The sequence below is a fragment of the Diplotaxodon limnothrissa genome, linkage group LG16, assembly GCF_057381915.1.
Source record: "Diplotaxodon limnothrissa isolate DT_005_m linkage group LG16, D_limnothrissa_male_GT1.1, whole genome shotgun sequence".
NCBI classification, from domain to species: Eukaryota; Metazoa; Chordata; class Actinopteri; order Cichliformes; family Cichlidae; genus Diplotaxodon; species Diplotaxodon limnothrissa.
In genome coordinates, this window is record NC_140611.1 from 22,698,731 (window position 1) to 22,711,611 (window position 12,881).

The following is a 12,881-nucleotide window of genomic DNA, read 5'->3' on the forward strand; positions in this document are numbered from 1 at the left end:
CTTCATTCAAACAAATGTGCCATTTATGCCCCAATCTGCACCTTTAACGTGATCTAGTGTGGCTCTTCTCTTTTTGTGTTGCGCTGTTGCTTTTTAAAGATGTTACTCAGTGTTATGGAGTTTTCTTCTTCTTCTTTTGTGTGTTGTTTGGCAATAAAGCAGTGTGATCGGCAGGAGTCATCTCTCAGCACAAGTAGGCATATATGCTTAAACTATTTTTATAACCCCAAAGAGCAGTATTATGTAATAGAAGGAGTAAAGCTGGATTCTGTGATGTGTTCGAATTTCAGTTAACACTGGATAGCAATCATTTAAAATGTACATTTCAGTTTGAATGATTTTTTTTTTTTGACAAGTTTCCAGTCCAGTATGTGTTGTTGCTCATTCAGGACAGTGCTGTTGGATTTCTTGGAATTAGTCAAATGTTTAATAAATAAATAAAAATTAAGTGGAAAGTTGAATAGGTTTGCTTTTTACATTTTCCTGACTCAGACTGTAGTGCCTCTTGGAAATATCACCCTTCTTGCTGCTTGCGGTTATGTGATCGAATTTCCTTTTTAAGTTTTGTATAATAACCCACACATTTCAAAGTCCACATATTCAAAATCAAGAGATGAAATGTATGGCTACTGCATAAAGGTTTTCAGTTGATGCAGTATGCATTTCGCACAATTGAATGCTGCACGTAGATCAAAGCAAGTATGTTTGTTTGTTTTTGTTTTCAGTTTGAATTTTAAACATAAGAAATGATACTGAAATTTTCTTGGCAACATTATCAGAACGGAGACGATGATTCATCTTCGGACTGTATAGGGATATAGAGAAACCAGTCAAACACATTTCTGAATAAAACATTCCTTAAACTTCATGTTGTGCAACTGGTGCTTTGTTGTTTTTGTCTAATTAATCTTCTCTTATCATGTATTATCACACCTATTAGCTCTGGGTAAAAATCCATATGAAATTCATAGCTCAGTGATTTAAGCGGAGAACAGAATGTGTTGCATGTGAGGAATTTAAGTCATTTGGATTTGGTTTATCTCTTGATGTGTACTTGATGAAAGGTTGTCATTTTATGTCAGGGTTGTCCAACTCCAGGCCTCTAGGTCTGGTGTCCTGCAGGTCTTAGATCTCACCATGGGCCAACACATCTGAACCAAATGATTAATTCATTACCAGGCCTCTAGTGAACTACAAGGCATGTTGAGGAGGTAATTTAGCCATTTGAATCAGCTGTGTTGGATCAAGGACGCACCTAAAACCTGCAGGACACCGGTCCTTGAGGCCTGGAGTTCGACACCTGCCTCGTATGTTGATATGCAAATGTGTTGTTTTACCTGCAGGTAGAGCCCATGAGCCATAACAATAGTAAAGACACTGCTTTAACCCTTGGTAGTACCTACGGCCATTTATCATCCACAGCGTTTTTTAATATTAGGCCATTTTCACTGTGTTGAATAGAATATAGCCAAACCTTCCAACCCTTTTTTTTTTTTCATTTTTCTTTAGAATTGCCGTCTCCGTTTATTCGATTAGCTTAAGGTGGCTAAGCTAAAAACCGCCATCCACATGAGGTCCTAGAGCCATAAATCGCCCCATTGAAACCCTTTATAAACGCTATTTTTCACTGCACAATTATTACCGTTAATATCTGTGTGATGGCTTAGGTTTCGTTTTCATTCTGGACTCAAGGCCTTAGAATTGTAATTTTTTTATTTGGCCACCGGGTGGTGCCCTTGCTCCACATTTGATCCCTGCTGGAAAACAGCGGGCTTCTTGGAAAGACCTGCGGGAAATGAAGCCTCATTTCCGGCGTGCAGCGGCGGCCTCGCCCGCTGATCGGACGGGACCATTTTTTGGTCCCTAGGACCACGAGAGGGTGCTTTTTTTTTTTAGTCAACAGGAAATGACGTATTTATTGTCACGTGGTATCGGACGTGTGGGCTGGAAAAAGCAGTCCCCGGTGATCGTGCCCCGGTGATCGTCGCGACGTACCCCGGCAACATGCACTTATTTCGGCCTAGAGGAGGAGCATTTGCCGCCTGGAGACCATTTTCTGGTCCTGAAAAAAAAAATAAAAGGCGATCGAAATGACTGTTCGTGCCAATCTTTAGTCCATCTAAAGGCCTAATTAAAAGTACAATAAAATATAACTTTCAAATGTATTTTATGGAAAATATTTCATTTTTTCATTTTTTTCGCCAAAAACGGCCGTGCGCTCATGTGACAAAACCGGGATATAAAGGGTTAAAATCCGCGAAATGTAATTAAAACTTGACATGAATATTTCAAGGAGAAGTAGGTCTAAAAGATTGGCTAATTTAAAGTGGAATAAAATATTAATATAAAAATTTTTTATAGCACTTTTTTGGGCGTGGTCGATTGGGACCGATAGTGTGTGCATTTTATGAAATGCGCTCCTGCAAAAAAAATAAAAGGCGATCGAAATGACTGTTGGTATCAATCTTTGGTCCACCCAAAGGCCTAATTAAAAGTACAATAAAATATAACTTTCAAATGTATTTTATGGAAAATATTTCATTTTTTCATTTTTTTCGCCAAAAACGGCCGTGCGCTCATGTGACAAAGCCGGGATATAAAGGGTTAAAATCCGCGAAATGTAATTAAAACTTGACATGAATATTTCAAGGAGAAGTAGGTCTGAAAGATTGGCTAATTTAAAGTGGAATAAAATATTAATGTATAATCTTTTTATAGCACTTTTTATGGCGTGGTCGATTTTTGGCTCTAGGACCTCATAAGGGGTACTTTTTTTTAGACTTACCAAGGGTTAACCAGAACTTTCAGATTTATTATTAAAAAAAGCATAATTAATTATTAATTTTTAAGGTGTGTTAGTGTGTCAGTAGTTGGACGAGTGAATGCAAAGCATGTTGTGTACTGTGAAATAAATGGAAAAATGAAGCCAACCAAACTAATGATAGTTGGGTGAAATGTGAGGGCTCAAAGACTGAGATAGCCAGCTCTTAAATGCTCCAGGGAGGTTGGCCAAGTGCTCCCAGCTGCGCTGATTAACACCACATACCAGGAACCTGCAAGACAAACACAGAGGGACAAATTGGGAAAACATACAGCAAGTCCTGGCCAAGGCAGATGGCTGAACTTGGAAACAACCACTCCAATTTTGCCACTTTCCAGTGACCAGTTTAGAAGTACTTACACGCATTTCTACTAAACAAACAAACAAAAAGAAAGCTGGTGCCAACAAGCTGGTATGAGCAGGGCGGCACTAAATTGCTGAGCTCAAATTTGTAACTGCTGACAGTGGCTTTGGGAGGCTTAGGTTTAGTGCTGCTTGTGATTAGCAGATTACAATCCACAGTTTTTAGCTTCAATTTTCTTTGCACACAAAAGACCCAAGCGTCCTTAAATTCTCAAACATATTCAAATATTGACTAGTTAGAAGACCCCAAGTCACAGCTAGTGCCACACCACTGTCACGCTGGTGGATACCACATTTTTTTATTTAGAGTTGGCTCCAGTTTTTCTTTAAGCCCTTTAGTTTAAAGCTTCAGTGCCATAACTGCTAAATAAAACCTCTGCTGATGATATCATGTGATATTGATCAGGTACCCCAGCTGACTCCACCTGGCAAAGAGTGCTGACAATATGCTACGTGCTACTGCACATACCAGTGCAGACAGACAGCATGGACACGGTAAAAGTTTTTCTTTTGATTTTTAGCTGGTGAAACTAAAAATCAGAAAAGCCGTGTTTAAATAAAGAGGGAGAGAGTCCTACCAGTGTAGTCTGGATTGGATACTGAAGGGGCTGCGCTCCAGAGTTCATAACCTGGAGCTGGGAATTAACAGCAGCCAGAATCAAAGGTGCAAAATCCAAGGTTACAGAGAGAGCGATAAAACTGAATTTATCACTGCTAAATTAGCCATGATATTTTAAACAGAACAGAAAATATATCATTAAACATAAGGCATATCCCCTCAGACTCTACAATGATTTGCATGCGTATAAAAGGAGCTGTCAAACTGTGGCAGGGTGCACACGAGCACATCTCACCTCGCATTTTTTTTTTAGGTGACCTTTGAAAAACCACGTTAAACCATGGCCTCAAATACCTCACAGCAAGTTTTATTTATACATCCAAAAACAAAAGATCAAATTTCTCACACTATATACAGATATTACATACAGTGTTTGTACACATATTACATAATTTGTACACAAGAAAAATATACATAAAAATGTAAACCTTTGTATACAAAAAATACCTTAGACAAATTAAACAAGGACCAATAACAAAAGGTGACTAGATTAGCTCATCCTATCTTTAAAAACAGTAATACAGTACATTCAATGAGTATAGGAATTTGTCAGCCATCTCTGAATTCAAGCAGTTACATGTGCCTACGAGCCCTGTAAATTTTGTTCTACGTGGTTGTCGGGGAGAGTGAACCGGTGCAGCGACTAATCTCATGCTATGCAGGATACAGCAGTATTGTCTCGCTTATTTTCAAACACACTTTCACCCAAACCTGATTCTTCCTATTGACTTCTAGGGGGCGCTGTTTGCGTTACCGTGGTCTCTGAGAAGCCCAGCCATCCCCGGTGGAGCTACAGGTTTACACTTTGAGACTGTGTTCTCTCTTTGGAAGGGGCGAGGCAGAACTGGGCCTTCTCACAGCTGGAAACGATGGTCCGGCACAGGCTCAGAGCGGCTAATGGTGTCGGCTGTTTGTGTAATGAGCATCCAAGCAGGGCAAAAAAAAAAAAAAAGGCAAGACAGACATGGGACATATGAAACACCACCGGTCTCATCCACTCCTGTGCAAATCTAGGTTGAAAAAGTACGCCGATCTGTTCTTCTCCACCATCTGATGCATATAAATCCAATGTTTCTTACCACCAAGAAGCCAGTGATCATCGTCTAATCGTGATATTATTATTATTATTACTACTATTACGCTCTCACACAAAGGGTTGCAGCCCCATGCAATCTCAAGACTTCTTCCTGGAAGTTTAATAGCTATCAAAAATAAAACATATTCTCCATCAGAATTGAAAAAAAAAAAAAGAAAGACAGCATACAAACAAACAAACATTGATCCCTCCAACAAAGACTTAACAATCATTTTGATAGCCATTAAAAGCAAGACTCATTCTACACAGACACAGGTTCCACTGAACACATTGCAAAGAACAATTTCAATCCATTGCTACTCAATAATTCACCAACAAACCCCAAGATAGAGACTGCTATTCTATATACCTAATACTCAACAATGTCTGATAATCTCTCAAATGTCTAATATATTACTTATCAAAAGCCGTGGTTGTACTGCTGTCGGGGTGGGGGTGGAGGCTCTTGCGTGGAAGAGCACTTTTTTTTTTTTGCTATTTTTTTTGTTTTTCAGACACCAGCTTTTCATCATAGGTCTTTAAAAAATGCTTTATAACTGAGTAAAAGAGACAGTGCTTTACTTCAGACGTGCAAAATACACCAATTGTGTTACATCTAGCTGATGGGTAAAAATGTCCAACACCAATTCACTGCGTAAGCCTCCTCCGGGTAGCCTGGCCTGTCGTATTAGTGCGAGCCCTGAAACTGAACTTTTGTTATATGAGACATGCAAGCCACTAAATACCATTGTACGTGTGGACCAGAGAGCACCTTTGAGAGTAGACACTTAAAAGTCCCTGGATTGTGCCATTACCATCGTCGCTGTAACACTGAAGCTAATTTAATCAGCCTTAAAAAAAATCCACTCAGAGAGAAGTTGGCCTGACCTGATCGCTCGCCTCTAAAGGCTCTGCGGGGAAACTGTTAAAGAGGCCAAAATATCTTCCTGATCCAGCCTGGATTCATCGAGTGAAGCTACATGTAATGAAACCAGCGAAATACCTCACGATGCCAGAGTTATGTTCATGTATTTATTGCTTTAAGATACTAGATTTATTCAACTTCAAGTGTCTACTAGGCCACTCAAGAGTCCCACAACCAATGGTGAGGTCAGAGATTTTTGACGTCTGAGCAAACCAATAAATGAGCACATATACACTATACACAATATAAAAACAGCTGTTTAAAAGTATTTTGGTAAATTCATATGACTGTGAAATTGACTCCGTAAGATTCTATATCATGATGACAGTTAAATAGCTTGAAACATAATGGATCACAAAAATCTCTTGTTCTTCAGAGGGTGACAGAAGCAGTGTATGAAACAGGTGGGTAACAAAAAAGAAGAAAAAAATGCAATGGCCGTTTGAGCAAGGCAGGGTGCAGCTGATCGTTTTAAGACAGGACTTGAACTGGCAAAGCAAACTAAACTGACCACTGACTGAGGCTTCTAGGAATTCTGAGCACTGTGACACAGATAATCTCTGCTTAGGTCCTTCTGCCAATTTTCACCCATTTATTTCATCACAAAATCTGACTGTAACCCCCCACCCCACCATCCCACCCTGCTGACGAAACCACAAGGCATCGAACACGTGGACTCACACTGACTTAAAATCTCAGACACCGTCCGGCTACAGACGGAAGGAACAAAAATAGAGTAAAATCTGAAGCTGTGCAAATTCATTATCAATAGTGCACTATTACCACATTGCACACATGTAGCAGATGAACGGGGTGGTTAACGACTCAGTCAACTGGATTGTAAGTGACTGTGATTCCACAGACCGTCGTGCAGTAGCTGCGTGCCGCCTGCTCTCATTTACTTTGCGTGAAGGGTGGCGTGGCGCTGTTGGCACTTGCAGCGGTGGCACTAACTATAGAGAAGCCAGCAGGGGGTGCCGTGGAGCTGTGGCTGGGCTGCACGTCTTTTGGGATGCCACTGTGGGAGGCCAACTGATGGCCAAAGGCCGCGCTGAACTGAGGGAGCTGTTGCTTGGGCTGTGCGGAGGTCAAAAGATCGCGTGACGAAGATGGGAGCGAGGACGAGGGGGCGGGAGGAGTCGTTAGGCCAGTCAAGCCGCTCTGGGGCATCGCCGAGAGAGCAGCCATGGGCTGCAGCGTCACAGAGTGGGTGGTGGCGGGTGGAGTGGACAGGGAGGTGGATATGAGATGACTTTCTGATCCGATGAGACTGCCAAACTGTGTGGGGTCCGTGAGGGGGAGAGCGAGGTTGTTCCAAGTGGACCGGGGCGGTCCTGGAACCCCGCTCAGAGGGACTTCCAGGAGAAGAGGGGTGTCTGTCTGGAAAGAGCTGGTGTGGGGAGAAGATATGTGGTCACTGTATGGGGATGGCACATGCTCGCTGCTGTAGTGGCTGCCTTGGGGTGATGATGTGGGTGCGTCCGACTTGGCGAGAACGTGGGATGTGTGCGTCCTAGAAAACGTCCGCTCTGTTAAGGAGGTCTGAGTGAGCAGGGACGTGGTGGAGGGGGCCACTGTAGAAGAGGATGAGGTCAGATTGGAGCACGGCGCTTGGCTCTGGTTAACGGGCTGAGTTGGAGGTGAGGGGGGAAAGTGATCTCCAGTAGACTGCAGTAGATTGTCCTCCAGCTCAAGGCTGGTGAAGTTCTCGGGAGGGATGCGGCTGTTCAGCAGGTCTCCCATGCCCCCTGGTTGGACTGGACCAGGAAATACGGTCATGGCTCTGTGGTCCACTCCTTCTGTAGGGGCCAGGTCTCCCATGGAGGTTAGGCACACCAATGAGTCTGTGTAGGACCCCATAGCCTGCAGTGCACGTACCAACTCTTCAGCCTCCTCTGTGGTGGGCAGTAGCTCTCCGTTTTTACCTGCACAAACATTTGCAATGTTATAAAAATCACAGACTATGAGGAATCACACACATGAAATAAACAGCTGTGCACAAAAATGAGCTGCAAGACAACCTTCAAACAAGTCAAAGTCCTGCAGGTCATCAGGTAGTCTGGGTAACACGTCTGAGAAATCTTCCTGGTTTAGCTCAAGGTCATTTGGAATGTCTGCTATGTCATTGGTGATATCATCAGGAAGCTCATCTGTACTTAGATCTGGAGTCGAAGGGCTCCTGCAACAAAGGTTAGAGGAAAATAATTCAACATGCTATTGTAGTGAAGAGGCTGTCCAGACATGTGTGACATGTGAGCTTGTCTTTCACTCTGAATATCCTACACCATTGAATTTCTAACAGCAGCAGAGAGACGCAGCTGTGGCACACCTGATGCTGGCCTGTGAGGGCATTGCTAGGCTCGTTAAAGGCATTCCCAGGTTCCCCTGCGGCAACGCTGGAGGGATAGGTTTTTGAGGCCTCCGCGGGCCTCTCCTCCTCTTCTTCTTATGCTTTTTGGTGAGCGCCGGTGGTTTGGTCTTTTTACGTGGCTTTCGCTGTTGCTGCTGCTGGTGCTGCACCCGTCGGTTTCCGTCCCCACGCAGGAAGTTATCCTGTGCAGAAGGAAAAGAACAGATAAAGCAAATCAGATTGAGACCCCCCCCAATCTTTGCGGCAATGGAAGTTTTTGATTGATCCCACAATTCCAACAGTGTTTACCCTTAAACACTGAACTCACCATCTTTTTGGCATGCTCTTCGCAGAGGGGTGTCTGGTGCGTGATATCAAACACGGGGATGGAGCACTGCTGACCATCTGCAAATTTGGCTGTGCAACTTGCAAAGAGCTGCTGGGAACGATTCAACAGAATGTCTACAGAGAACAGTTAAGGGGAAAAAAAAAACAAACAAACCCCGCAATGCACTCAACAGAGACCATGTGAACAACATACTCCAGCACAGGTGCAAACTTTATATATATCACAGTGTGTGATTTTAAAATAGCATGTACAACTGAGATTTATCAAATGCGCTTCCACATGTAGTGACCAGCTGTGCATAAGAGCGGCGGGGCAAAGGATACGCTGAAAGCAGTGTCGAGTGAAGGGCAGAGCTCTGTTGTGGCAGGGCTGGCCCTTTGTGCTGCCAGTGCAGGTCCCCGTGTCTGTGCTGTGCTGCGTTGGTGGAGCCACACTGCAGACACAAACACATCCAGGAATAAGCAAACACTGACAAACCAACATTTTTTATGTCGGGTTCATTGAAAGTTACATTCTTAAAGTTGAAATAAATAAGGTTCATGAGTGGTTTAACCGAGGTAAGGCCTACTAGCCATACTGTCAAACATAGCTTGACTTAAACAAAAGCAATGGCTGTGAGAATACCTCGATGAGCTGCAAGAGGCACCACTCAACTCCTGAATCAGCTGGCCTGCACATCTGGGGTTTTTACTGGCAGCGTGCAGCAAGGCTTTGCGGAAGGCATAGCGGTATCTCTTCTGCCGGATACGCACCCTCTCCTGTCTGCACATGTGCTTGTACTTCTCCTGGAGGTACGAGCAAAGCCTAAACAGTCGCGTCCTCCGAGAGGAGCCGTCATCCTCTTCCAGCCTACAAGGGGAACGAATGACAATCATCATTATGAGAAGTTACACGCTATACAACAGGGGTTGAGGATTAAGGTACCAACCCATTCTGCGGCCTCCATGAGCTCTGAAAAGGAGAAAAACGCTCTGCCATGTCTTCTTCTACTTCATCATCATCATCTGCACTGTCCTCCGACCAGTCCAATCCTGGAAGAGACCGTGTTAGGGCAGCTCATCTATCTACTTATATCTACCTTTAAACAATCTTTCACAGTCATTATAAGAATCCACATGAATTCATAAACTATAAAAAGTTTGATTACCTAGATGAGGAAAGAGGTCTCCATGCTCCTGTTGTCTCTTGGCACAGAGCTGCACCAAATGTTGCAACCTGGCAAGGCGGCTGGCAGAAGGTGAGAAGGCAGTGGGACGCATGACGACCACATGCCGCTGATTGTTGCTGCCACTGTCCTTGCAAGCGGCAGGCAAGTGAGTAGCAGTCAAAGGCATTTTCCTGCTGAGCGATGGCCCAGAATGTTGCACTGGACTGGGTGCTGCATTGACAGGCAGCCCCGGAGGCAGAAAGTTGACCGTCTGAGGTGGTGGTGGATTGCATAATAAACCCTGCTGCTGTCCTGGGATGATGAAGGAAGTCGTGTTGGAGTGCTGGAGCTTCTGGAGAAGACCTGGCTGTTGCCGTGGAAGATGACTGTTGAGTGGTGAGGAAGGGTAGATGCGGGGGACAGGGGAAGGACTAAAGTGCTCAGGTGGTGTTTGGAAGAGGTCTGTGTCATGGCAGAGTTTCTGGTTAAGCACCAGGCGACTCTGTATTTTCTTCTTGATGGCGTTACTCTTCCGAGGAGTGCCCACCTCCTCGCCATCTGTGTCATCCTCATAAAAGGCAAAAGGGTCCAGGCCTTCCCCGTCAGGGAGGGGTAACAGGCGTGTTAAGGGGGGAGATGGTGGTAGTTCATCTAGACCATTTGGGGCTTTCAGAGCTAGAGAGGGCACGGTAATATTGAGAGCCACTGACTCCAGGTGAGCAGCCCGTGAGCGCATTTCCTCTAAAGCATCGTGTTTCTTTTTCCGCTCCTTTTTGGGGATAAAGCCGAGAACCTGCAGGTGGCTGTTACAGTATCTGCAAAACAGGAACATATCCTCAGTACACCCTGCAAACCCATGACTGATTGGCTCTGTAAATCAAAGCAGAATCAATCATACATACCGGCGGTCCTCAGACTTGGGGATGGGGTTGGTACACCGCTGGCTGTTGTACTTGGCCACATACTCGCATTGCTTGAAGGGAGCAGTCTTATCCTCCAGAACGTGCCGGATACAAAAAGCATAGCCATTGAGTCTGCGCTGTTTGCAGAGCTTTGGGCTGTACGAGCACAACGGCTTATTGTCTATCTCTGAGAAGTGTATGTGTTTGCCTTCATACATCACGTGACTCTTGTCCTTGACAACATCAGCTGATGGGATAAAGGAAAGGGAAAAAAAACAAACCAGTAATTACATCACAAGCACAGTGAGGAGGTAACTATGCATTCACATGCCGGATTAAGAGGCAGAGCAAAAGCAACATCTTCCACAACAGGTAATACTTTCCTAATATTAGGTAATCAATCACAAAAAAGCTGCATTGTTTTAGCAGTAATTATTAAGTGTTACATTGAAACAAATAAAAATAATCTGCTTCATCATGAAACTACTATGAGTGTGTGCTGTGATTAATAAACTCAAATTTAAATAGTTGAGAAAATTACAGTGTTAGCCATTTCCATCCGGACATTCCTGTTAGGCCCTTTAATTTTCGGCTTCAAGCTCTCTCATTGAGAAACAGGTGGCACAAAGTACTTGATTTTACTCCACTGTTCATTTATTACGAGATAATACAATGGAAGTAAAACAGTGGGTTTGTCCGACAATGTCAAAAGCTCCAAAGCATTTACCTGACTGTGCATTAGCACGGTCAGGCTAAAAAATATACTCACTATAAAAATACTTTATTTTTTGACTCGACAACAAAAAATAGACTGCTCTTTTTAAAACAGTGTACTGAACTCTTCATAACAAACACACCGCGTAGCATATACCTTGACATGCTTAATTATCGTATGGCTCAGCTACTACTTTAAACTTTGTAGGGGTTTTTAAGTTGGTGTTGATAGTGGCACAGCTCTTACAGCTAAAGTGTTCACTGAACACACGTTAACATGTTGTAAACCTGTCCTTTACGTCAGCATAAGTTACATTAACAACTTTAGTATAGGAGAACCGGGCAGGGAGCAAACAGAAAGTAATGTTAGTTACCGGGGAGCTAGCTTGCTACATTAGCTTGGAGCCGATAGACAGCTGTGAAACTTTATACTACGACAGAGTAAATATATCCAAGTACAACAACTACCTCAGGCCTAATTAAAAAAAATATAACTTTATCCATCTTGAATCCAAAATATATAGTATCAAGACGGCCAAATACGGAAAGGCATATTCGCTTGTTAGCTTACAAAGCTAAAAACACAAATTAGTAGGCGGTAGCTAACCAGGAAACGGAAACATAAGCAAATAGCAATACTATAAAGGTTTATTTGCAGTTTAATTTATTTAGAAAAAGGTTAAAAATACACTATTAATAAATAATCTCACCTAGTAATGAGATTTTACATTTTATAAACATGAAACATTTATGGTCAAATACTTTCAAACAAAGGGTATACATACGAGGCGTATGGCCTGTCCCCGAAGGCCTCCATAACAATCGATATGAATTATAACAATCACCCTTACATAATGTGAAATTAGCAGGCCACATCGCTTAAAAATGTAAACATCTCCTTAATTTCCACATCTGCTTTAGGCACCAACTCATTTCGGTACATCACAAGCTTTTACATGAAATATGTCACGAATAAGAGGCCTTTTAGCTTCGATCGGACAGCGGCCTCTATTAAAACCACTGGCCGACTGAAGCCCGCGCAGAACGGTACACTTAGAAATCGAGGCCGGGGCTGTATACGATTTCGCTTACCTTGAATTGGTATGGGCTCTGTATGGTATTCGCTCCAGATAGACGGCCGAAATGTCTATTAGAATCAGCTAGGCTATTTGCGCATCGATATTGGAGATCGGTTAGTAACGGCGATCTTCACCGAGCTCGGTTGATCTTGAAATAAGGACGCATATAAATACAGGCTATCCAGAGCAAATTACAAGCAGTAGGTAGGCTGCTGTGGATTTTTGTTGGATCCACAGCGGACTCCTCACAGCACCACTACAGGCACTGCGGGGACATGACAACAGTCCGCTCAACAACAACAACCTCTCCTACCATATTGGAAATTCAACTTTATTAAAAGCTCCTTCAGTGCACAACTATCACGTTAATTTCTTTATGAAACACTTTGTGTGAAGGGCAGTGCCGTGTACTTGCCCCCCTTTTAAAACCACTGCGTGGAAGCAGACTAAATCAGGGGTGTCCAGCAAATTGTTAGTGAAATCCACCTGGACCACGACTATCATCCTCCATATGAATGAGTTATCAGCTCTGCTGCC

General features: G+C 43.3%; 1 protein-coding gene across 1 annotated transcript; it reads right to left on the bottom strand.

Annotated features, from left to right (window-relative positions):
• Positions 1-6,697: 6,697 nt before the first annotated feature.
• Positions 6,698-12,583, bottom strand: ino80da (INO80 complex subunit Da). The gene is made up of 10 exons (XM_085374242.1): positions 12,358-12,583; positions 10,552-10,798; positions 9,650-10,464; positions 9,431-9,533; positions 9,127-9,351; positions 8,826-8,935; positions 8,482-8,615; positions 8,133-8,356; positions 7,825-7,982; positions 6,698-7,728 (listed from the first exon to the last, which is right to left on the bottom strand). The coding sequence occupies exons 2-10, from the start codon at positions 10,767-10,769 to the stop codon at positions 6,698-6,700; spliced, it is 3,018 nt and encodes a 1,005-aa protein (XP_085230368.1). The 5' UTR covers positions 10,770-10,798; positions 12,358-12,583.
• Between the last annotated feature and the right edge of the window lie 298 nt (positions 12,584-12,881).

What these genes read in the sequence shown, in the direction of transcription:
- ino80da (XM_085374242.1), bottom strand. Translation starts at nt 10,769, where the DNA reads ATGTATGAAGGCAAACACATACACTTCTCAGAGATAGACAATAAGCCG. An exon ending in CCCAAGTCTGAGGACCGCCG is followed by an intron (nt 10,465 to 10,551) that starts GTATGTATGATT and finishes CCTGTTTTGCAG; the next exon opens with ATACTGTAACAGCCACCTGC. An exon ending in AGACCTCTTTCCTCATCTAG is followed by an intron (nt 9,534 to 9,649) that starts GTAATCAAACTT and finishes GGTCTCTTCCAG; the next exon opens with GATTGGACTGGTCGGAGGAC.